The sequence below is a fragment of the Motacilla alba genome, chromosome 3, assembly GCF_015832195.1.
Source record: "Motacilla alba alba isolate MOTALB_02 chromosome 3, Motacilla_alba_V1.0_pri, whole genome shotgun sequence".
NCBI lineage: Eukaryota > Metazoa > Chordata > Aves > Passeriformes > Motacillidae > Motacilla > Motacilla alba.
Genome location: NC_052018.1, coordinates 25,497,755 through 25,523,842, shown reverse-complemented (window position 1 = coordinate 25,523,842; position 26,088 = coordinate 25,497,755). Strand labels below are relative to the sequence as shown.

The 26,088-nt window shown below is 40.7% G+C and overlaps 1 protein-coding gene across 3 annotated transcripts in view; it reads right to left on the bottom strand.

Annotated features, from left to right (window-relative positions):
• Nucleotides 1–23,925, bottom strand: part of ZNF451 (zinc finger protein 451) — a 34,900-nt gene extending 10,975 nt beyond the window's left edge. The window contains exons 1-13 of one of the 3 annotated variants that reach the window (XM_038130998.1): nt 23,658–23,925; nt 22,944–23,027; nt 17,013–17,096; nt 15,737–15,862; nt 14,330–14,441; nt 13,597–13,747; nt 12,128–12,254; nt 10,633–10,786; nt 8,560–8,707; nt 6,380–8,031; nt 5,222–5,356; nt 2,068–2,198; nt 755–941 (exon numbers count right to left, since the gene is read on the bottom strand). In XM_038130998.1, the coding sequence (XP_037986926.1) occupies nt 755–941; nt 2,068–2,198; nt 5,222–5,356; nt 6,380–8,031; nt 8,560–8,707; nt 10,633–10,786; nt 12,128–12,254; nt 13,597–13,747; nt 14,330–14,441; nt 15,737–15,862; nt 17,013–17,096; nt 22,944–23,024 (3,088 nt within the window). In that variant the 5' untranslated portion in view covers nt 23,025–23,027; nt 23,658–23,925. Of the gene's footprint in view, nt 1–754; nt 942–2,067; nt 2,199–5,221; nt 5,357–6,379; nt 8,032–8,559; nt 8,708–10,632; nt 10,787–12,127; nt 12,255–13,596; nt 13,748–14,329; nt 14,442–15,736; nt 15,863–17,012; nt 17,097–22,943; nt 23,028–23,266; nt 23,625–23,657 lie in introns of those variants that run through there. The other 2 variants (XM_038130999.1, XM_038131000.1) reach the window with 2 other exon arrangements.
• Between the last annotated feature and the right edge of the window lie 2,163 nt (nt 23,926–26,088).

Genomic DNA, 26,088 nt, shown 5'->3' with positions numbered 1-26,088 from the left:
ACCCTACAAAACCACAACAAGAAGCCAGAAAAAGCAAACATGTCTACAGAGAAATGTCAAGTCTTCCAGGAAAATAGGAAAATACTTTGAAACGCTGATAAGTATTAAAACTCATCTCAGCTCTGGTACCCTTTGCATGAAAATGAGATGGCTCAGTCCTCTTCAATTATCCTATATAAAACCAGTGTGATCATTTTAGCATGGCATTAGAGTCTGGCACTTTAGAGAACTCAAAAACTTCCACTGAGATTTTTTTCTCCAAATGGGTGGGTGAGTTGTGCCAGTGAAGACACTTATCAAATGATAGGAAGTAGCCAGGAAGTCCAAGTTAAAATAGACAGAAATATTTTGAGAAATAATGATGCTTTAGCAGGGTCACATTTGCTTCAGACACAGAATAAATCAAGCCAAACAGATCTGAGAACAAATTGATAACTGTGCCCACCAGAGTGCTTCAAACAGCTTCTCTTGAACTAGAAAGGAGTCTTCAGACTCAAACATCAGTTTTGTCTCCTGCTATAATAAAGAATACAGGGATGACAGAGTTTTTTACGTTGAATAAAAATGCTTAATTAAGTCTATTTTCAAAACACGCCCAAGCATAGTAATTTTCTAATCTATTATTCATTGAAATACCACTACATTACAAGAAGCACCAAGCAACAGTTTATGTTACCAGTGTAAGTGTTCCATTTTTTTATTGGAAAGAACTGTCAGTTTACTTGAAAAATTGTGTTTAATGTTTACTTTCTACCTTTTGTGGTATCTGAAATGCTGTTTAGCAAGGCGCACATCATGTCTCCTTCAATGTGGTGAGGATTCAGGATGCGAGCTGACCGCTGGGTCATTTTAAATTGGTTTTCCAGTTCCAGGAAGCTTTTATCTCCAGAAAGAACAGTGAAAGGAATTTGCTTGGGCAGGTGCTCATCCAGACGACCGGCCTATACAAAACAACACAGATCATGTTTTTATCTCATGGCATTTGGCTAGCTTTGTGAAGACAGGTCTTCGTTGGAAAGTTTTCTACAGCAAATTATTCCTGCCTTTATGATCCAAGCCACACTATCCCACTGTGAAAGGCACTGTTTCAAAAGTTTGATGCTCATTTTTTCTCTGTGCACAATAGATACTGGTAATGGTTACTAGAACAGTACAGATGGAATATGGAAAAAATTCCTAAAAAGCAGCATTTTAGAATTGTCTCTACATAAAACAAGTCATCTCTGCAGAGCACTTTAAGAGTAACATAAAAAAACACGATGAAACATAAAACCGCTGTTGCAAAAATATGCTTATACAGTTAGATAGGTAGTAATTTATTTAACTGATGAAGCACTATATGGCCTCAAGGTGCACCAGGGGAGGTTTAGATTTTCACTGAAAAGATTGCCAAGCATTGGAACAGGCTGCCCAGAGAAGCAGTGGAGTCACCATCCCTGGAAGTGTCCAAAAATCATGTGGATATGGCACTTAAGAACATGGCTTAATGACAGTGGTAGTGCGGGGTTGATGGCTGCATTGAATGCTCTAGAAGGTCTTTTGCAAGCTTAAAATCTATGATTCAACGTTAGGAACACGAATCCCCATGGCATCCCAGATGCCATTCCCATCCCTCACCTGCACATCCCCAACCCTGCCAAAGCCCAAAGTCTACCGAAGAAAGGCAGTGCTCTTTGTCAGCTCAACAGGGCCTGTGAAAGCAGCACCCATTCAACTCCATTGTAAAGATGGCTTGAGATTTGGGCTACTTGAAGAGAAACAAAGGAGTTACATATCACTCTCAAAGAGAAACTGTAAGAAGTGCAGAATTTTTACTCTTCATCCCCTAACCAGCTCCCTTCCCCTCCACAACAGACTGTTGTCCTACTTGGGGCTAATTTTTAAGTCACTTCTCGACCACCTGACTCCATTCAATCCAGATTTATCATTCTTTATAGGGGACGCAGAAGTGTCGTGGAAAGAATCTCAAAATGTCACCTGCAATTAGTACTTAACATCAATAGCAGATACCACCTGCCACCCTTCTCTGGGTACAGGACACAATAAAGCAAGCATGCCCTAACTTACATGAACACAGAGAGCAAAGTCTGCTGCTTCTCTTCTGGTACTGCAACGTGGATGAAGAAAGAAGCATCCAATCCTCTTAAGATAATTGTAAATTTTGCAATGCACTGGAGGCTTCCAGTTGCTGTATCCTCCTATACAGTGAAGGGGAATAATATTAGTAATAATAAAAACCAAACATGAAAAACAAACCATGGGTTTGGGTAGAAACACCTCAATGAATTAAGAATGCAAGAAAGCAAAAGCAAATATAAAACTGTCTTTAAAGACAGAATTTATTCTGACCAATGTGAAAGCTAAGAAAAACATATAACCCAAATTCTCCCAGCCTTCTTGTTCTTTAGATAGAAGGCAAAAAAAAAGGCTAGCCTGATGCTACTCTACCAATTTTGTACAATTTTTTTCTTCAAATCCTGAAAAGCTTATCTTCTAGATATCATTTGTTTTAGACACAAGGATGTATTTTTCTCCAGTTTGAAGCACAGTTATGGTTAATGTGCAGAATCAGAAGAGTTCTGGAAACAGTACAAGTAACAGAAATGCTTCTCTTAGGGGAACCTGTACTAACTAGAGGAGTTACACAGACAACATGCACTATAACTGCCTGACACATCCCATGTCAGAACTCATTAAAAAGAGGATCCAAAATCTGGAGCAACAGCTGAGAGAAATGCTTGAGTCCTGACAAACCCATGGATGCAGTCAATGACGAGCAAAATGCGGCTACAACTGAGAAAAACGTGCAGGAATTTTTGAAACAGTATGCTAAGCATGTAGTTACAGGCTAAGAAAATAGGTGAATAATAGAGATGAGCCAAGTACAGACAAAGCCAGTACCAGACTGAAACAAGTTGCAAGGGAAAGGAAAGAAGCAGGAAGTCTCTCAAGAAAAGAGGAAAAACCAGAGGAGCTTGCCCCATAAAAATACATATGGCACCATAAAAAGGGAAGCAAATGGAAGGACAATTTGACCAGAGTGACTAACAATTTTTTAACATTCCAATGGCTAACAACAGGTTTGCAACATGGAGTTTATCTGCTAGATGACAGAGTGGCTGGATGTATGAAAGGATTTTGAATGGAAAATGAAAGCAATCATTGGTGGCACCTCACATGAGGACATGGGAAATGTTCAAATAACCAGGCTGCAGAGGATGGCTTACATCAACGTTTCCACCCACACTATGCCAAAGAAAAGCATTTTTCAGTAGATTTCTCCTGTTTCCTCTCCTTGCCTTTTCAGCATAATGGCAAGAAGATGATATCAAAAATGACTGCAAAGATTTATTAAGAGTCTACACAGAAATGATTTAGTGGAACCTGTCCAGAAGAAAAAAATGCTATTTACAAGTTGTTCTTGTCTCCCTCAGCCACTCCTATTTGGGAAAGACTTGTAATCACCAGCTCTGTTTTTTGGCTGCATAAATGTACAACATAAGCATTTGATCAGGGCAGCTGAAAACAATGACAGACCTGTATTTATGTTGTTTGTTAGCCCACAAATGTATGAAAGACAACTGAGTATCTCAGACAGAAACAATACAGAGTGCAGACAATACAATGGAGGAACTCAAAGCAAAGCTAAGGTTATACTAGAAACTGGAATAATAGAAGTCATGCAGATATATAGTATAAAAATAATAATTAAAAATTCAGAACTGTTGTTTGGGAAATGCAGGAAAAAATGTTGCTGTATTTTCAGAGGTTAAACAAATGAGAATAGCATGCCTCAAGTAACTATACAAATCATTATTATGAGAGGTACCTAGAACAATAGATCCAGATGTGCCTGGGAGCCTTAGTATTCCCAGGCTCAAAACCAATATAGTTGGCACTAAAACTGGTAAATTTGTCTTTAATATGAATTTGGCCCATTTTGTTCACAAGAAACTCTTTAATATGTTTTTTTACTTCAGGTGCCATTCAGGGGGCCATTCCCATGAGGCAGCCTGCATGCAGCAAACCCAACAGGAAGTAAGGAATTGAGTGGTGCTGATATGGGCTGTGCTGTGCCATCAGGCACCTGTGTTTGGAACATCTCTGGGCACAAAACTCCTAACAAGCAGGTAGCAGATTACAGGTTCAGGAGCACAGATGACTGTTTGAATCTCTACCACTTAACATTAACAGCTGTACTTGCTCTGCTTTCATCAGCTAACTGGAAAATTTGTTTTTAAGAGGGGGGGAAAAAAAAGTGACCCAGGCATTAACAGGCCTTTCTGTACAACCTGAGCAGCATGACAACTCTCAGCTTTCAGAATAGCCTTGATTATCTTTTATGGGAAGGGATAATAAGAAGAGATAAGAAAAACACTTAGCAAGGAAGTGCAGTGCAATAGTGTTTACCAAGTGTAAAACATACCTGACCTACAAATCTGGTAAGATGACGCCTGTGTTTCAGGCCATTAACATTTTGAAACTATCCCTTATCTATATTTTACTGAAGAAATCTATGTACCACAGACAAAATAATTGTAATGGTAGATACAGAGAAAACCTGTAGAAGAAGTATGATGTGGACAAGCAGTTGGTTCAAAAACAGTCAGATAAGCAAAAGCATCAAGTTAAATGGATGCTACTGGCAGACTTTGCAAAATGGTATGATCTTTAAGGTCCCTTTCAACCCAAACCATTCTATCATTCTATGAAACCCATGACGAAGTGAGTTCCATCAATCACTGGTATCTTCAAGAATGGACATACACCTATTGTTGTACAGGATGACCAGGACCACTCTCTACAGAACAGGCCAGAGACAGAACAAAATTAAAAGCCTAAGAGTACAAAATCATGCCTTCTGGAACTAAAAACCCAAACCAAAATAAAAAAATCCCAGCCTTATGAGAAGGACTTAGGAGTTAATATCGTCTCTGAGTATTATGGGTGCCCTGATAATTATGAAAATATGATACAGCTGAAGTAAGTTCATAAGGGAAGCCAGAAAGACTCCTAAAGAGTTCTGCAATTCCAGAACTATTCTACAAGGACTAGTAAAATAGGAGGTTTAGATGGAGTTTGAAAAGTTCAAGAAGCAACTTTAGAAGCCTAGTGGCTACTTGCTCCTGCTCTTCATTTTCTCAGATTCAAGGAATCTCTGCTCAAGTACACGTGTAGCCTTGTTAGTCTTATCTTTTAATTTACTTGAAACATTTTTTACCTTGAAAACCCCAGATAAAAGTCCCTTGGTTCAGGTTAGCTGGCAGCTGTGTGAAAAAGCTTCCCCAGTTGTCCAGATCCACCAACACAATGTGAGTCATGGTACTCAGATAGTCAAGATCAGGAAGTTCACCATCTTCAGTGGGATAAAAAGGACACATTAAAAATTTATGTGGCTTTCTGGTCAACCACCTTGCTTTTGAAAACTCTTGAAGTCACATTTGTAAGTGAAAAGTCACAAAAAGAAAAGCTACAAAACATTATGTTATTTTGTGAGTGCATAGATTTTAAAATCAACTGAATTAGCACTTAATTATGCACAAATCAGAGAGAAGAATAGAATTTGGCTATATAATGGTGTAGACCTGGATAGTTTTATGGTAAGCACAGAGAGCTGTGGTCCTACACCAAGACATTTTAATAACTCATTTAATAACCAGCTGTGTACCCCTGACTATGGCAAGTCTCTGTGACATTCAATTACTTGCATGCATAAAAGCACAGAAAATGTTTAGATATGCACTTTTTGCTGTATTTTTAACACAAATGTCAATCTCTTAGTCAAAAGCATTATGACACCACTAGTAATCAAGAAACACTTCCAATTTCGGAACACAAGAAAATAATACATACTGAAAATATAAATTCTCAGCCGATACTGCTTTTTGGCAAGCTAAGAAAGCTGAGATGATGGTATAACAGCATTGCCCACACAGAAAGCACTAACAGGTTCATAAATATTTACATATATAAAAAAGGCAAGTTTCTTTTGAATGTGTATGATTGAACACTTTTACACTTCTAGGCATTAGATCCCTAATTGGGGTGTCCTTGATGGTCCTCTTCCTTTTAACACCAAATTATGCTCCAAATGAATTTGAAAATCAAATGTTTCAGTCTCAGAATTCTCACATCTGCCTTTCTGGGTTTTTTTTTTCCCCAAGACTTCATAGAAATGGCATATAACAATAAACTGTGGAGTCTGAGTTTTGGAAATTCAAGTATTGAGAATTCAGTATTTGAGAAATGACTAATACTAAATTCTGAGCTCATTTATAGACTAGATGTAATCGAATGTTTGTGATATGTAATGACAATGAAACAGAGTGTGTTAAGGACAGCAATACTTTTCTAATGCTGAAAGAAATTTTCTACATACTTTCACTAAGTTCTTCAGGCTGTTCTAAGTCCTCATTTTTTATTTTCTTTCCCTCTATTGGGCCCTGCAGAGAAGAAAACTGTGGTCTGTCCTGAGTTTTGGATGGAGATGCTTGAAATTGTTGCCTGTGAGGTTTTCTGACCGCACAAGCCCCACTTGCTGAAAACTTGAATACTGTGTCTTCTGATTCTGACGCAAGACTTGATAGATCAGGTTTCTGCAAGAAGCAGTGTTTCATGTGATAATGCTGATGCGCACTTTGAAGATCATCAAAATTTTTGTTGCATGCAGCACATCTAACAACATACATCTCTCCCTTAGATTTTACTGACTTGTGACTCCTGAGATGACTGTTCATATCAGCAATATTCTGCGCCGTTGCAGAACACAGGCAGCATCGAAACCATAAGTTTCCTTTCTGCAGCATGGCTTTCTGACAATTCTCATGATCGTTCCTCCTGTTTATTTTGGAGATGTACGTTGTCCGGCAACCACAGGTTAAGCGGTCTCCTGGTTCAACTGGGAGGAAGTCCTCATCTTGCTTTATTGACAGTTCCATCTGCTCAGGCACAAACGTATAGTCCATGCTATGAAGCTCCTTGTAATGGATTAGAAATTCTTCCTCTGTGTTGAAGAAGAGATTACCACAAAGGCCACAGAAGTATTTAGTCTGCATCTCCTGATTATGATGCTCTTGGAAGTGCCGCTGTAGAGTTCCTACTTTCCGAAAATGATTTCTACATATGCCACATGAGTACCTGTGAAATGCATGGCTTTCTAAGGACATGCAATGTTGCTGAACGCTCTCTTCAGACTCAAACATCTCCTCACAAATGCGGCACTGCCATTTTCCCACAACAGGACCACTTTCAGGCGACAGCTCCACAGGGTCGGAAATGCAGTCTTTGTCTCCACCTGCAGAAATGCTCACTGCATCAGAAGCAGATGGCATAGGTTCATCTTCTACAGCTTCTTGCTCATAGTAGTAACTATGCCCACCATGAAATTCAGTTACGTGTCCCATAATATCCTCTTCTCTAAGATCTACAGAGCATGCTCTGCACCAGAGAAGAAAATTAGTCAAGTGTGCTCCTCCATGGAATCGACTCATATGAAGACGGATAATGCTTGAATTTTCAGCCAGCTTTCCACACACAGCACACTTGTGGCAGATCCTATTTGCTGATAAAATGTGCTTTTCTACTGACTCTTCTGTAAAAAACTTTTGAAGGCATTCACAAAACCAGGCTTTTACTTTGGAAGCACTACCTTGACTTTGGTTTGCAACTTTATCTTCACTTTTACTTTTTGGATTACTCTTCCGTTTTGGAGGACTAGACCCCATTTCACTGGAGGACTTATCTGGACTCAAATGTCTTTTCAGCAGTGGTCTTGACCGTTCCACAATGTAGGCCAAATGAGACAGATTTTTATGTTTTCCATTGACATGGCAGAACATCAAGATTGACTCTTCCAGTGTAGTAAAAACTCTAATGTTATGTTGAGTGGTTTGTTTGTGTTGTGTCAGCTGATTCTTATCAGTAAACAGTTCATCACAGTTCTCACAATGACCTTTCATTTTAAATATCTCTGCAACTTGGGAGATGCTTTTCTTTGACAGTGCCACCGGCCCAGAATTATAACAACGTGTTCTAGAATGGATAAAAAACATCAAGAGGTAATATCACCACCTGAAACATTTGTAAACTTTTGGAAGTACTCGATATATTGCCAAGTAGCTACAGCATTAAGCGCATGGAAACAGTGTGCTCTACATACTTTAACCCACCTACCAGCTTGCCAACAAAACCATGCAACTATATTTAGTCTCTGAAATTTGAAGAGAATTAGGTGCTAATTTCCAAAGCTAGTAGGTAGATTGATGCTCATGTTTTTGACTGTACATTTTCAAAATCAAACGCTGTCAACTTAGAAACAGTGAAACAACAAAAAACCTTTTGTTGTTTTGCTATAGAAAATACAAAAAGGATCCTGACATTGATCAGCTTTCTGCAGTGGGGTAAAGTTAAGGGGGCAGACTTTTGATTGTTTATTCAGAAAGGCAACATTCAGATGGTCCTAACTGCCTTGAAAACCACTAGCATCACTAAAAGCATGTCTGCATACCTGTCATTGATCTATGGATGTTCGCATTATAAAGACAACTGCCTTTCACAAACCTGAAATGAGCTGTTAATTCCATATGTGAGCGCAGTATCTTGAAGCAGGACATACACTTCACTTGGAAGGAGACCTCTTTACACAGAGATATCAAGAGGTTTTTTGCAAAGGATGGAAAAGGTAGGGGATTGCCAGACTTCACTGCATCTGTAAAAGAGAATGGTACAAAGTGCAACCACACATTAGAGTTTTCCAATACAATTTCAGCTCTCTGATGACATAATTACTATTCTTACTTGTCTGCCACAGGGTTCAGAATGCATGTTAACAAATGTCAGCTGAGCCACAGTAACTGTGCAATAGAAGCTATAACTAAATCCTGAATTTTTTTAATTTTTGTAATTATCTTATACCTGAATCTGTTTGCAGTTTGCTTTTTCCGTACTCAGTGACTGATTTTACTTCCCTTTTCCTCCTTCTACAATGCCAGATCAATATCTCCTTTAGGAATGTTCTTATCTTCTTCTCCTCCACCTATTACCAGCTATCTACTCTTGCTAGATAAAATTTTGTTTTAAGCCATACAGTATTTTTTCTGAAAGAGCACGCAATTTATTTAACAAGTTCCCACATACCCTGACCATCTCTTTTTTTCTTTCCCATCCTTAATGTTAATTCTTAAATTTTTAGATGCAGGACTTTCTGTTGTACTCCACAGGTAGCTCCTAGTACCAGCAGAGTGAGAAAATTCTACTGAAAAGATAATGGAAAATGGTTTATGGGTTATATATCGTTCATGTTTTGCACCTTAGCAGGCAAATTTTCTTTCATTTTTCTGTTTTAGAAAGATGTGATGATCAGCAGGCAATAATTTGAGGTTATGCCTTTCAGCTAACTTCACCGGCAGATCTCAGACCTGCTGATAATTATTAATCATAAAGCCTAACTAATGCAAAGTAAAAACTGGAGCATTTAATTTTTTGTTCTGAGTTAAGCACTCTCTATCTCTAATGAAGAAAACACAAACTTGTGCTTTTAATCTTTTCAGAGCAATAGCTCACCAGTAATCTTTTTTAAAACCTATGATGTGAATTTAAAATCATCTGCAGTCATCACATTCAGAATTAATAACCTATTTGAGAATAAAAGTACATTAGAGTGACAATGCATAAGGGAAAGTATAACCATGCAGCTGATTGCCACTTCACTACAAGAAGGCAGCAGTACTGACTCAACCTGCAGGGGATTCCTGCAAAGTCTGCCTTTACTGTACATTTCCTGCAGCCACTCTAGGGGACAGCAGAAGTCAAAGATACATTCATGAAGAAAATAAATAGCTCTATGAATCCTTTTGGCCATGTAGGCTTGTTTAGACAGTTGCAACATCTAAAACATGGCCACTTAGCAGTTCAGCTAACAGTGAAGTAAATACTTTAATGCCTACTGCTTATGTCAAAAATAAAATCAGTACAGCTATGTTGGGCATTAACACTCTTTGCAACACCATGATCAGACAGATCTTGCCTCTGGACTTTATTAAGCATGGTTCAGGATGTTGCCAGTTCACAACACAGCCAGTTTTTCAGCTTTCAGCAGCCATGTAGCCCGTGCAAACCATCAGACTAGCAGCAATGTTCCAGCTAAGCACTCTAAATTTGCAATTATATGGAGAAGACATTTTAACAAGTCTTTGCCATCAGGAATGCCAAGGGCACTGGCAAGAAAAATAGCCTCCAAGCACTACAGACAGTAGAGTAAGGGGAAGGAACTCAACAGCCACTCTGACTGGAATTGAAAAGAAATTTATGTGTTTTGCTCTGAGTCTCTATCAATATGCTAAATGTAAAGTTATTCAGGAAAGTAGTTGCATGGAGTCACTGGAGGATAAGAAGCTTATATGAGAGACTCAACAGTATCTCATTACAGCAAGTTGTGACAGAGGAATCATTTCTACACAAAAATACAAATTTCAAAGCATCACATTTAAGATCTTAAAAGAAAAATAAGAATTCATTAATAACAAACTTTAAAACCTTAAGCTTTTTTACTCAGCAGAAAAATATAAGTCTCTTCCTATCTTAAGGATGAATTATCAGAAAAAATTAAAAGCAGTACACTTAGTAGCAACATACCACTCAGTTCAGAAACCTGGACGAAGTGTTTCTGTTGCGACATATGCTGCCAACATTCATCTCTTTTGGTGAAAAGGAGGAAGCACTTTGGGCATGCAAAACACTGAATATGCTGTGGAGGAATTCCTTTTTTATGCCCATCATTTTCATTTAGCTGGAAGAGAAAATTATCTATTTAGGAAAAAAATTAAGTCAAGAAACCAGGCCCACTTCTCATGTCCTCCCATTCTTCTCTCATTTCTGTGGTAGTATTTTCACTTTTAGGTTTTCAGCTACCACATCTGTATTTACCTACAGCCTACCCCTCTGCATTTCAGCTCACAAGACACAAGGAAGTGGCTAAAGTACCACTGTCAAACCAAGCTTACATCCACCTTACTACACTGGCAATTTCTCCATCCCCTTCTTGCACCACTGGGAGCAAGTACCTTCCCAGGGACTATGGGCTCCAGCAATTCTTGGCTATTCCCTTTACCCAGCTCTCAGAAAAAGCTCCCTCTGTCAATAAAGCAGCTGTTTTACCTCATGTCACTTCTCCTCTCATCTCGCTAACCTCTAACTCCCCCAAATGCTGCTCCTCAGAGTAGCCCAAAAGGTCTGTGTCTTCTGTAGAATTCAACTCCTTCCACCAACTTTGCCTTCTACCATCAACTTCAGAGCTCTGCCTTCAGGCCAAAAATCCTTTAGTTCCGCGTTCTGATATTTTTGCTTGCTTCTTTCTACATCACTCCAAGAATCTTCATTATATGCTTAGAGCTTTGATTAGGATTATCACCCCATCCCTTACATATCAAAGTAATCCCATCTTCTCGCTGTCTGCAAGAGACACTCACTACCTTTCCCCACATTGGCTGCTACTCCTGCTAATGTCCCTGAACACATGAGAGACGGACAACTTTGAAGCAATGGAAAAAGAGCAGGGACACACTACAATGCAGTCTTTCAGCTTGTCAGGTATGACTAATTATCAACTACAAGCAAAATTTAGTCTGATTTTCAGAGAGTCTAACATTTCCCAAGCTTCTGGAGATTTGGCAAGAATATTTTTTATCAGAACACCCAATTTTGAAAATGCTATCCACTATCCAATTCAACATCAGCTGCTTAAATAAAACCCCCATCTCCTTTCTGCTGCTTCTCTTGGCTTATTTCACCCTTACTTCCTGCTTTTACCTTTCATAGTTTTGGAAATGCAAAAAAAAACCTAACACCAATAGATGGACAAGAGGCTCAAGACAGAACTATGGTCTTCTTGAAAGCATACCAAAAATACAACCTAATGGTCGTATCTAAAGGGAATACTGTCAGGCTACACCAGCTATTTGAAACACAGCAGAATCAGAGAAAACAATCTTGAAGAGTAAAAGAGACAAGAGAGAAAGAGGGTTAAAGAAAAAAACAAAACAAAAAACCCACCAAAAATCAATGTATAATGTTAAGTCTTAAACCCTCTACTACATTCAGTCAGGTGAGTTATTTATCCTTATGCTCTTGCCTTAGATAAAAGATGATCACTGTACTGCTGAGAGGTTGAAAATCTTTCACAGCATATCACACAGGCAAAAGCATTATGTGGGGGTCCATGTAATGTGACTGTTGGGTCACAAGGAGAATGATCAAACCTGGAGAAGAAGAAATAATTAGCAAATTAGTCCCTTCTAAACAGTCAAATAGCTTTTTTTAATCGGAAAAATTCTGTCCTTTGAAGCTATCAGACAAGAACCCCTTACCTAACCAACCTAAACTATAAAAATTCCTTACTTCCCCTATCATGAAATGTATCCTGTACAGAGATGATTGTCCCTGCAGCCTGCGTGTTAAAATGGCCACTCTGGAGAGAAAACATACCGCTTTTAAGGGAAATAACAAAAACTTAATTTCCTACACAGACATTTAATAATTTATTTATTTTTATCTCCATGTACTAGTTCTGGTTGGGACAGAGTTCATTTTTTGTAGCAGCTTGCATGGTTGTTTTGTTTTGGATTTATGAACAACAGTGTTGATAGCACAGAGAAGTTTCAGTTATTGCTGAGCAGTGCTTGCAGAGTGTCAAGGTCTTCTCTGTTTTTCAGACTGTCCCACCAGCAAGATGTTGGGGGACACAGCTGGGACAGCTGACCTCTAAATGGCCAAATGGACATCCCACAGCATAAGACACCATGCTCAGCAATAAGAGTTGGGTGGAGGAAGGGGAGATAGCTGGGAAGACAAATGGCATCACTCCAAGTAACTATCACATGTGGTAGAGCTCTGCCTGTCAATTCCTTATTGTGCTTTGCATGTGCACACAGCTTTTGCTTTACTTATTAAACTGTTTTTACATCAGCCCACAGTGTTCTCACCTTTACCCTACATCCCCCTAGTGTGAGCGAGTCAGCAGCTGTGCAGGGCTGAGCTGCCTGTGGGGGTTAACTCATGACACTGTCCTCAACTTCTCACCATTCTGCCTATGGACACATTCAGTAGTTAAAAGGCAGCATCTGCTGGAATTGAACACTGACACACTGAGTACTGACTAGCAATATCAGCTATGAACACAAAGCCTATAGCTTTTGTTCCTCTTTCCCTGCATTAGGGGCTTTTTTTTAATCTTACTATCAACTTGTGTAAGATAGCCTTTTGGTTTATTCCAAGTTTGGATGAAGATATAACTAAACTGGAGTACAGAAATCTGACTTCTCAAAGAAATTGAGATATTAAAAAATGCTCAACAAGAGGAAGACATCAATTCTGAATGAAAAAAACAAACCACACACACCAAGTAAAAAACTAAACCAAACCATCAAAAAAAAAACCCTCCATGAAGCTCATCTATGTAAATTGTAACATATTAATTTGCTCTCAAAATGGAGCTTTGTCAGTACAGGCAGTTTAAAGCAGACTTGATGCTGATGTCCTAAAATAGAGCACATTCTTTCATTATTATTCCTTGCACTGAAATCTTGCAACATATCTCCTTACCTCTGAAGGTGACCTAGAAGAAGATGTACATTATCAAACTGTCTGTTGCAATGCATCACAGGACAACATTTGGGACTGCTGTTGACTTGAGTCTGACCTGTCCTCTTAAAAATATTCCTTCTTCCACCATTAACAGAGCCTGGTTTCAGACCTGTGTTCCAAAACAAAGTACTTAACCAGAAGCTGAATTACAGAGGCTTAAGACAACAAATAACACGCAAACCCTAAAACATTCCAGAAACAAATTGTGGTGATTCTTAAAAGCAAACTAACAATCACTGTCCTTCAATCCTACTACAGTAAGTCTGCTCTTTCACTGTCTCTTCAATTCCCAGTAGTACAACTTTTCAAACAGTTTGACACCCTTCCTCCAGGTCCTCTGGGCAGTATTTTAAATTCATTAAACACTGTGAAGTTACACTTACACTTTCCTAAGCAGCTGCTCAACAGTAATATGTTTTCTTCCTGGCAACTTGGCTTATAAAAAATAAATAACATTGCCTTACTGGTTTTTAGAAAATTTAAGATAGGAAGTCTAAGTAGCAAAGCATTACAAGAACAGCTTTCATGAAAAAGAAGTTTAGAAACTTTTAAATTATATGCTCTAGCAAAATTAATATTGTAGGATTTGGTTATGCACAAGGCACCTGCAAGCTCAACGCAATTTTCACATGTTCTACTTTGTAATGCAGGACTTAGAAACTATCACCCAAACTTCGTTTTTAATTCTTACCTGGCATTTTTAACCACTGGTCTACACATAATCTTGCAGCTTCTGTATCACTGTGTTCCCGAATAAATTCTAGCTCTTGCAACCCATGAGCATATTGGGAATCAACTTTCTCCTAAGGGGAAAAAACATACCAGACAATGTTGTGATCAAATTGCAAGAATAAAAGAAAAAGAAAAAAGATTAAGTATGTATCTCAAAACTTACATATGGGTTCCTAAAAAACACACCCACAAAAACCTAAGTGCAGTGAAAAAAAATCTTACAACTAGACTGACTTCTACTTAATACAGTAAAAATGGAAAGTAATAGAAAAAAAAAAGAAAAAAATGTTTTCACTTTGAAGACTAAATTTAATTCTGCAGCTTGCACTACCTGATGAAGAGTGAAGAGCCAAGCAGGAGGAAAATATTTGTATTTAACAAAAGGATCTTTAAGCCTTCATTCTCAAGCTGCTTTAAAAGCTACGCAGTTACCTCTGACTCCACTTTACAGCTGAAGAACTGTATGTGGAGACACAAACAGTTTGCCAAGTCAAAGTGGAAGAGACATAAGGGGCATGTAGGCCTCCAGACTTCAAGGCTACCTTGGACTATATCTAATCTAGCCTTTTACTCTGTTGTACTACAGTTGCATAGTTTACCATAGACTGCAACAAGCTGTAAGTAGAGTAGAATTATGTGATTTTAAGAGCCTTTAACAGTGTTGAGAAAATTAGGCTGGGAAGTCAGCGTATTTTCCCAACTCTGGATTTACATTCGTCCCTGTTCAATTCCATCACGTTGTTGTCATCACATTCCTTCAAGATGTGCAGCTCCCACGGAGAGCAGTCCTACAATTAAGCCACTGACTGGATCTCACAGTTTGTAATAAAAGTAAAAAGTACATCCTTTTCAAATGGCTGCAAAGTGCAACTAACAGGACTCAACTTTAAAATTATGCCTTAAACATTGAAAATTTTTTCCCTTTATGAAAGACTACCTGATACAGATTTAATGCAGCAAACAGCTTCCCAAAATTCTCGGACAAAAGCAGATAAATAGCAAGGCTTGCTGCATCGTAGTTTGTGATAACTGTTATTCTTCAATTAACTGAAATAGTAGAATATCAGAATAATTGATACTAAGATTCCTTTGCTATATCTACAGACAAGTTTTTGCTGTTGGTTTTCTTTCATTTAATTTTCCCCCTTTAGGAACTGCAATAAGACTAGAAAATCGATCAGTTAAAAGCCACTGAAAAGACAAAGTCCATGTAGTGCTTCACATGATGCCCCAGAAGCAGAAGTCTAGTTGCTAATTCCAGGTATGCCTCACCAATCTTTTTATTTACTTAATAGTGAAAACAATGATACTTGTGACTACAAGGCCTTTATTATGCAGTTCTTCCAAAACAAAATAGATCCAATACCTTAAAGGCTTTGTTTTTCTCTTCTTTTTGCTGTTTCTCTACTTCAACATGGCGTGCCAGACGATCCAGGGTTGATGCAACTCGTTCCTTCTGATAGTCAATGTGGTCCTTACGCTTGGTATTTCTCTGCAATTGGAAGGTTAAACCCTTATTTGGTGATTGTTATGTAACAGACACTAATACAGTGAAAACTGATGCTCAAGCATCCCGACATAATTCAGTAAAGATACTCTTAGCCAAAGTTCCATGAGCTACCTTGTAGCTTTGTCTTCCTTTTTACCAGCATCTGTAGCACCTGTTAAAAAATAAACAAAACCAACCCTCTGCCCCCAATATATTCAAGGCAATTCAACATAAACATTAGCCTCACCATGCAGCAGAGAAACATGCATGATTGTGCTGAGTGTCCTAGAAGTCTCCAACAAATGAAAAGTTACAAGTAAGTTCTTCTAAGTAAACAAAATCCCTCCTGACTTCAAAGCCAACATGCAGCCCATCTAAAAAACCTGAAAACTTCTATTGTTCTTTCCCTAACGCTGCCCACTATCTTCAAAAAGGCAGATCATGAGCTTTTTCTAGCCTGAGGAACAGGCCACATACTGTAGTTTCCTCTTCTTACAGTCAGCTGTAGTAATGATCCCAATAATGACAGCCTGTGCATGTACAGATCATCACCTTTCCTTAAGAATCAGGTTTATTGCAAACATCCTCTGCTGCAATACAGGAAAACAAAAGTCAAAAGACAGTCACTGCTGCCAAAACCAACTTTAGTAGAGTCTATCTATGTCCCTTTCAAAGGCCTTGCAAAGCAGGCAAAATAAGTTTGGGGGATAGACAAACTGATGAGCCTGTTTCTGACTCGCACATTCTTAGAATGGATTATGAAGGATTAGGCTGAGCTAAACCCAGACTGTCACTGGAATAAGGTCATTCAACCCATACATTGTTCTTAAAGAGTTATTTTAGAAAGAAAAGGCCTTGTAGTAGACCAGGTATGTTTTCAGGATAGAAACTGGACACCCCAACAGAAAAAAGACAAATAAAAGTACCAAGTCTTTTCAAGGTGGAAAAAACGACTCTGGAAAAAGTGCTGGTACTCTTGCTTTTCACTCAACAGCAAATACAAAAATCAAGATATTTCAATACTCATTATTTAGCACTTGTTAAAAATACTTCTAACAAGGCTTTTGTGAAGAGTAACTGATGGGGAAAAAATACAGAAGACCAATTATTTTATTAAACCAAGATGTCCCAAAATACATTACAACATACTCACATGAAAATAAGAACTGCTGTTGGGTTCTTCATCCTCACTGCTGACGAGATCAATGCATTCAAGGACAGGCCTTAAAGGTCCTTCCTGGAAAAAAAGTGTTCAAAACGCACACACAAAAGCATTAAATAGTCTTCCTCGGAGATAAAATGTACCATCTCTGCCATATATTGGCAGTTTCTTCAAGATATTAACAATCAACAGTTGCAGTGCACTAAATAGTTATTTAGTTGTTGTCTTGCACTGGGTGATTTGAAATAGTTTACGTTACATCACATGGACTGTTCCCTTTTCCCCATCATATGGGATCCTATGGGATGTTCCTCACTCGCTCCTCTGCCCTACATCCCTGGTGGTCTGTGCCCTTGTAATCCCTCCCCTTGCCCCTCCTCAGTGGTATCCTTAGCCCATTGGCTGCAGCCCTCCGTCCCTGCCTCCTTTCCCTCCGGATAAATGTTCTCTGCGATTAAGGAACGGCCTCTTTTCTACCTGGGTGGTCTCCACGCTCTGAGTGTCCCTTTCCAACCAATAAACAGGACACGAGTCCACGTGGAGAAGAGCGCTTCTCGTCTTTTGTGTCTATGTAGATCCGTGTGGGCCAGAGTCCAGAGCTAGCAGGAGTGGATTCCACAGCCCAAAACCCACAGATTCTACAATCAACTACGTAGGGCAGGCTAGGACGACCTACTGCCTCATGATGAGTAGCAGAGAGAAAAGCAGCATGGAATCCTCTCTGCTGCTCTTAATGCAGCTCATTCTTTACATTCTTCCACCTTTCAAGGCAGCAAAGCGGTTCAGCTGGCCAGGCATTAACAGTCCTCTGTCTCACTGGGGAGAAGAGGGATGAAATCTTGCACGGATGACAAAAGCTTCTATGAATCAAGCTGCCAGCCTCCAATTACTCACAAATAGTAACTCTTTATTATTACACAAAAATAACATAGTTTTCAAAATGAAATATTAAAAAAATCCACTGGAGATTTGCTTCTGTAGAAACTGACAGGCTCTGCAACACTTTTAAGAAATTAAAGCTTTATTAAACAGGTGTTAGCAAGTAAGAGTCCAAAGACACACTCTGACCATCTGACTGTCCAATCAGTTCAATAAAGTGTTTTGAAATGTTCAGCTCTGATCCTAACAGCTTCTTCAAGGACAGAGTTTTTTCTTATTTGTGTTTACTTACTCTCAGGGCTCAACAACTAATGAAAACTTAGAAAATTGACAGCTGAAATGCAGAGAAACTTGCTTTCAAGCCTAGAAGTTCAAGTGATCAAAACAATAAATTTAACACAAGCAATATTACACTTGCTTAAATGCTTTCTGCACACATGAAATGTTTTTTTCCTTTCAAATTCTGTGCCTTTTCCTATGCAATTTTTGTGCACTGTTTACCTCCACACAAGACAAGCCCCAAACTGAAGGTTGTGAGAGTTTTAATTGCTTTATTTTCAGATGGTTCAACTAAATCGTAATGCAAAGATGGTGCCAACCCTGGAATTCCATCACTATACAAGAGTTAAGAAGCTGAGGATCAGAGGGCTTCATCCTACCTGTTGTAAACTCCCCACTGGATAAGTGAGGCAGTAAATCTTGACAACAAAGAGTCTGTGATGTAAAAAAAACAATATGGACAAGCTCTCCATTAACAGCTGAAAGCTGGGGCCTCTCTAGCTGACTATACTGGCATACTTGGCACCCACTTGATGAAAGACATCAAAGTGTTCAGATGTACTAGCACTAAGATATGCTCACTCTTCACATCTTACCAGCAGATCCTTCACATTTAAAGGAAAAAACCAACAAAAACCCAAAAAATATCAAACCCCCCAAAAACTCCCCAAAGACAACCAACCAAAACAAACACCCAACCTAAAAAACCCCCCAAACGCCCAACACTATCCACTTCTAAACTACTTCCCTTAACAATCTTCAAAAGCCATTCTTCTCATGAACCAACAGCCATGCCACTGAGCAACAAACAAAAATCACCGCTGCTTCTGTGAGAAGAATTTCTATGTTTTTAGTTCTCCAGGCAGCTGTGGCATCTCTGCTGTTATTCACAGCTGTGCCTGGAAGCCTCAACAGAACTCTAATTTCACTATGCTATGCAAAATACCCAGTTTACTGTTAATACAATCATATTTGTATAACTGGTGACTGGTAAGGATGAAGATTCATATTAGTCTCCAAGGAGAGTTACTTCAAGGAGTTCTGTAAAGCTCATTTTTATCCCAAAGCTTTTTCTGAAAGCCCTAAACTGTGGTCTCTCTTTCATGCCCCTCCTCATTTCACTCCATCTGTGGGTCACCTGGCTTAGCTAAAGACACCTTGTGCACTGACACACCACACAAGGTGTTTTGTTTATTATTTTAGCTTTATGTGCATTCAGACCAAATGCCCAGTTTACTTAAACAGCACAATTAAACTTCTGCATAATTATACACAAAACATTAATTTAGTTTTCATGTATGTGACCATGAACTTATCTTTGACAAATAATTATGTGAGCACAATTGTGTACACACACGCACAAATACTTATTATCACAGAACAAGATTACATTAAAGCAAATTTAAAACAATTAAGACAACTTATACTATTTGTACTCTAAATCTGTGTCCCAGCAGACTTCCAGCTTTTAAGACTGCTAAGAACTGACCAACATTGTGAACCAACATGCAGTTACTAAGTTTTGACTTGATAACCTAGGAAATACAAAAATTCAAGTCCCTGGCTGACTGGGGATGGGTGCAGAAATAAGAGTTGCTTCCTAACACAACTACCACTTAATTCAGCTCCTGCTGTGATGCAACTAAAAGCCAGAGAGACAAATCCTTCATTCTGAAGATCTAATATTTAACACCACCGAGGTAAAGGAAGCAAAATCTTTAACTGGTAACTAGAATGTTTCAGTGCATTACTTGATCTGGTATATTAACTAACTCTCCTCTAAGTCCAATGCTTTTGGTGCCAACTGTGGCAACTTGAATTATCTCTTTGTTCACAGGGCATTACAATTGTGAATTTCTTCACTCTTGCCTTATCCTTCCCAAGTAAGCAAAATGGGAGAAAGACCATCCTATGTAAGGAATACAGGAGTAACAGCTTGCACTATAGATTAAATCCTATTTCTCTGGTGGTATGTAGAGCTTAAAATGTATTTATTTTAAATGGACAAAATATGTTTTAATGAAAAATTAAAAGGTGGACAATTATGGAAGGATAATTTTAAGTTTCTTGAATAAGGGTGAATTGGACTACAAAAGCTGAAAATCTCTGGCAGCAGCAAATTGACAGAAAGTCCTTATTTGATGGAGCAAAAGCATAGAAAAAATTCAAAGTATGAATTCAAACACCCAAGTACTAGTGAATGAAGTAGGAAAAAACACCCCAAAACCACAAAGAAAAACTGATTAAAGAAACAAAAAACCTTCACCAAATCCACATCTGACTCTCAAGAAGGAAAAAAAAAAAGATAAAAAGGAGGAAAAACACAGATCACATGGCCTACAGCTACTTGTTATCTACTAAAATGAGCACAGGGTGAGATATCCCAGTAGCTTCTCTAATTCAATGTATACAGTACCATCTTGTGCACTGGGTCCTAAAGACCTGCAGATAATTAGGAGGCATCCATCCATAACATTTATGAAGAGTGAAAGTTTCCAGTCATACACATTATTATATGGAAATGATGCTCTAAAGCCTGCTTCTAAAGTCTAGAAATCCTTTTGCAAAGTCCAAAGTCACCTTCACTCAGAGGAGCAAATGACATCTGAAGACATATTGTTGATATTAGGTGATGGCCAGGGTCACACACCTTTCCCCTCATATTCATCAATTACAATAGCAAACTACTCACACCAGGATATAAATCCTGCAAAAAAATTGAGCAGAGTCATCTTCCTATATACAGCAGCTTCTCTTGGAAGCAATAGTCACTGGGACCACAAAGGATCCCTATTATGCACAGGCAAACCAAAGCAAAAAAAATAAAAAGGTAGCTAGAAGTGTTGATTTTAGTTCTTTTGTTTCACTTCTCTTTCAGTTACTGTTCTTGGTGCTCCAGCAGCCCCTCAATCCTTACACTTTGCAAGCTATACAAGCTATCCTTGTTCATTACCCAGCTTGAAGAAAATGAAGCCTATTCAGTCACAATCACAGAATCATAGAATGGTTTGGGTTGGAAAAAATCATCTTGTCCCAATCCCTCTGTCTTGAGCAGGGGCACCTTCCACTAGACCAGGCTGTATAAAGATCCCTCCAGCCCGGCCTTGAACACTCCCAGGAATGGGGGGGGGCATCCACAACTTACCTGGGCAACCTGTTCCAGTGCCTCACCAGCCTTAGAGAAACAAATTTCTTCCTAATATCTCATCTAAACATAGTCTTAGTCTGAAGCCATTCCTCCATGTCCTCTCACTATATGCTCTTGTTAAAAGCCCATCTCCATCTTTACCATAGGCTCCCTCCAGGTGCTGGAAGGCTACAATTAGGTCACCTTGAAGCCTTCTCTTTTCCAGACTGTACAATCCCAATTCACTTAGTCCTTCCTCACAGGAGAGGTGCTCCATCCCTCCATCATCCTAGTGTCCTTTTTCTGGGCTCACTCCAACAGGTCCATGTCCTTCCTGTGCAGGAGACCCCAGAGCTGGATGCAGCACTGCTGGTGGGGTCTCAGCAGAGCAGTGCAGCAGGGTCCCCTCCCTCGCCCTGCAGGCCACGCTGCTTTTGGTGCAGCCCAGGACACACTGGAACTTCTGGGCTGCAAGCACACGTTGCCAGCTCATCTCCCAATAACCGCAAGTCCTTCTCTGCAGATGCACATGCATACTTGTGTGTATATAATGAACTTCGAACTCAATCAATTTTACCCAAATCAACCAAAATATTAAGATGTCTCAGAGCTAACCAACTACTTATAATTTTTGCAAAAAAAAAGGCCTGTCCTCCATACTAGAGCACCTAAATACCCCTGCAGAAAAAGCCTGTATGTTGAACTTCATCTTTAATCAAACACCATACAAAATGGGAGGTGGTGGGGGTGGGAATTAGTAATTATTCAGTATTTTGTTCAAAAATGAAACACATCTACAAAAAAAAAAAACAGCCACTAAAAATACTCTGAATCTCTTGACCTTAGCAACATGACTTGCTCCTTCCATAAAAACATCTTTAGATGCGTAGACGTGGTCCCTAGGGATATGATTTAGTGCTGGGTTAATGGCTGGACTCTATGATATTATTGGTGTTTTCCAACCTAAACAATTCTATGATTCTATGTAATCCTGCCACCCAGCACCACTTCACTGATGACAGATTGAGGCCAGAACACATGTAGCATGAAAAACATTCTGCTTCTCTTGGCTAGCCAACAGATACAAGTGCCTTAAAGTAACATTCATATAAAGCATGTCAGCATTAGACTAGGTGTTGTACAATAAAGAGTGCCTCACAATTTGAGAGGATTGTTTAAGGCCTCTAACCCATTATTTCATTCCTCTTCTACACTGAGTACAGTGATTTCAACATTGATTTGCAGCATGAGCAGTGATTTATTCCATTAACTTTAGAGGGACTATCCATAAAGCAAAATGCTATGCAATACAATTACCAGGAAAGTTATCTAGAGTCCCTCCTCACTGATCACTGTAATACCCCCCTCACCTGCTCAGATACTCAAGACTGCATTTTCTCCACAGGACCAACTGACATCATCTTGTACCCTTTCAAGAAAGTGCACATAAACCCTTAAGATCGAGTTGTTATCTGCCACAAACATTCACAAATGAAATTATCTTTATGTTCAAGAGTAATGCTTTACATTGAAATATAATCATCATCAGTCAATGAAGACCCCTCTCCTGTTCACTGGACTACTGAAAGTGTATTTTTTACAACAAGCAGTGTATTTCCAGTACCAGCTCTACTTACTCCAATGAACTCAATCTCATCTTCACTTCCAGAAGTTGGTGATTTACTCTTGCAAAGGCTGTCAGAGCTGTGAGACTCCATTATCTAAACATAAACAAATCATACTATATAATTTCATTTTTTAAGTTTCGTTTAACTATACAGCATTTTCCATTTTACACCTTCTTTGGCTTTGCAGTCTGTCTGTATTCAACAAGTCTCTATCATTCACTCCCAATTACCAGTGACACCACAAGAGGCGATAAACGACTCTGACTCGAATCACGCTACGGTATTTTTCCAAATATGTAGAACGTGGTTTTATCTACAAAGCATGCCAATACCTACACTCCTCCAGCAACCATAGCTGCAGCGTAGCAGCCCAAGGACATGCCTGAGCCTGAAACCCCAGCAAGAGCCGAGCCCCGAGCTCCAGCCTACCGGCGCTCGGCCACCGACGAGCCGAGGCCGGCCCGCAACAGCCGCGGCGAGCTCGGGCGTTTTTAGCCGCTGCGGCTGCTTTGGGCCGCTCTAGGACCGCGGCAGAGGGCTGAGCTTCCTGCTCCAAAACAACGGCGGGGGCTGCGGTGCTGACTCACGGTCCCGCACCGCACGGCCCCGCGGGCTCCGCACACCGCGCTGCCCGCGCTGCGGCCCGCCGGGCCGGGCCCCGCCCGCGACCGCTGCGCTGCAACCGCCGGCCCGCGGCCCGCGCAGCGCCCCGGCCCCGCTCACCCGCCGCAGGGCCCCGCGGGCAGCAACGCCCCGGCCCGCCGCGTCCCCGCTTCCTCTGCGGCCCGGGGGCGGGGCGAGGGCGCGGCAGGGCTCGCCGGGATCGGGAGGTGCCGCCGCCGCGCCCCGCGTTCCCCATGGCAGGTGCCGGCGCTACCGCGGCAGCACCATGGCGCGGCCCCCTCGGCTGGCGCTCCGAGCTCTTTCCTGCTTTCGGGCTCTCTCCTTCTTCCGGCCTCCCCTCGTCCGCCTTCAGATGGGCAGCATCGAGTTCCGGCTCGGAGGGGGAAAACCCGCGCTCCCCTTCCGGGGGAGGAGGAGGGAGGGCGGCTATTGGGGCTGGCAGCCGAGGGGCGGGAAGGCGGCAAAGTCGTCTCTCCGCGCCCGGCCGCTGTCCCGCTGCCGCTGCCTGGGCCGTGCTGTGCCTGCTCAGCCGGCCGGTGCCGCCACACGCGGTGCTTGATCCAGCCCAGGCATCTGCAAAGGTCCCTTGTGAAGATCTTGCGGGAGGCGTTGCCAAGGGCAATGGTGAAGTCCAGATGTACAATGGTCGTTTCTCCACTCATCTGCCAGGGCAATCAGTATCACAGAAGTTTGTCAATGTGGTCAAGCCCGATTTCCCCTTGGTAAAGCCATACTGACGACTCAATGATTTTCTTGTAACTGAGAGGCCTGGAAAATGGTTATTGGGATTTGTTGCTTCGTTACTTTCTCAGAGATCAGGATGAGGCTGACTGGCCTGTGGGTCTCCCTGCCTTCCTCCTTCCTGCCCTACTTGAAGCTGGAGGTGGCATTTGCTTTCTTCCAGCCTAAGGCACCAGTCCCAGACACCATGATCCATGAAAGACAGTGGAGAGTGATCTCACCATGATATCTGTCAGCACCCTCAGTACCTGTTGGTGCATCCTGTCAGGGCCCATAGACTTAGCATGCACGTGCCCAGCTTGCTAATGTGTGTATTCCCTGGCTTGATCCTCTCCCACCAAGGGTATATCTTCCTCGGTCCAGCCTTTGCCCCTGATTTTTGGAGCCTGAATTCATGAAGGCTGGTCTTGGTAGTGGAGACTGAGGCATGTACTGTGTCACTATATCATCTGTCTCATTTTGCAATGGGCCTACATTTTCCTTAGTCTTCCTTTTGTCAACTATGTATTTATAGAAGCCGTTCTTGTTGTCTTTGACATCCCTAGCTACATCCAATTCCAGTCATGCTTTATCTTTCCTAACTTCATCACTGTATGCTTGAGCAATGTTTCTGTATTTCTCTGAAGTAAGCCATCCTTGCTTCCATGCTTTGTATGCTTCCTGTTTGTGTTAGAGTTTGACCAGGAATTCCCTGTTCATCTACACAGGCCTCATGGCATTTTTGCCTAACTTCCTGTTTATAGGATGAACTGTTCCTGAGCTTGAGGAAGTCATCCTCACATATTAACCAGCTTCCTTGGGCCCCTCTTGCCGCCAGGACTATATCTCATGGGACTCGTCCAGGCAGATCTTTGAAGACACCAAAATTCACTCTCCATTTTTATTTTTCACCCTCCCCTCAGGATGCGGAGCTCCACCATCTCATGCTCACTGTGGCCAAGATTGCCTTGAGCTTAACATTTCCCACAATCCCTTCATGGGTATAGGTCCAACAAAGCATTGCTCATTATTGGTCCTTGCTGACTCCTTTATGACTTGAAACAGAAATTTCCTGGATCGCTTATGTCCCGCTGTATTGTCCCTCCAGCAAATATCTGAATGGTTGAACTCCCACATTAGGACCAGGGCTTGCAAACACAAGGCTGCTCCTATCTAGAAAAGGACTGGGAGATTTCTCCGTTATGGTGTCTCATAGATATTTCTTTGTTTACATTCAAGAGCTGAAGGTGACCTCTCCTAAGCTCCATCTTCTTGATTTTGTGTTTTGTTCCTGCCACATCACCTTATGCCCTTTGCTTTTTTTCTCTGTCCATCACCCACAAGGCTGCTGGTTACTCTCTCACTTAATTCTTAGTTTAAATCTCTGCTTATGTGGTCACGATCCTACTGGTAAAAATAGCTTTGCCCTGCTTAGTGAGGTGGATCTCATCTCTGTCAAGCAGAACATGATTTGCAAGCAGGGTCTCATCGTCATACAACTCAAATCCTTGTCACCAACACAGGTTCTGCCAACAAGTCTTGCCAACTTGTCCTGTCAGTGCCCCCTCACTGCCAGGATTTAGAAAACATCACTCAGACCCCCATGCCCATGATTCTTGCTATTTATCTGCTACTGCTCTCCTGCTTCTTTTTGCTACCCAAAGTAAAAGTCAGTATGAATCATCTTTACTCAATGCCTTGGGTTTGAGTAAGCTGAACAGAGTGAATGTCACCTATGAGTTGTGTCAGTATAAAAGAGCTGCTTGCACACCTGCAAAGCACTTCACTGGTGAGTGCTTATCAAATCCTG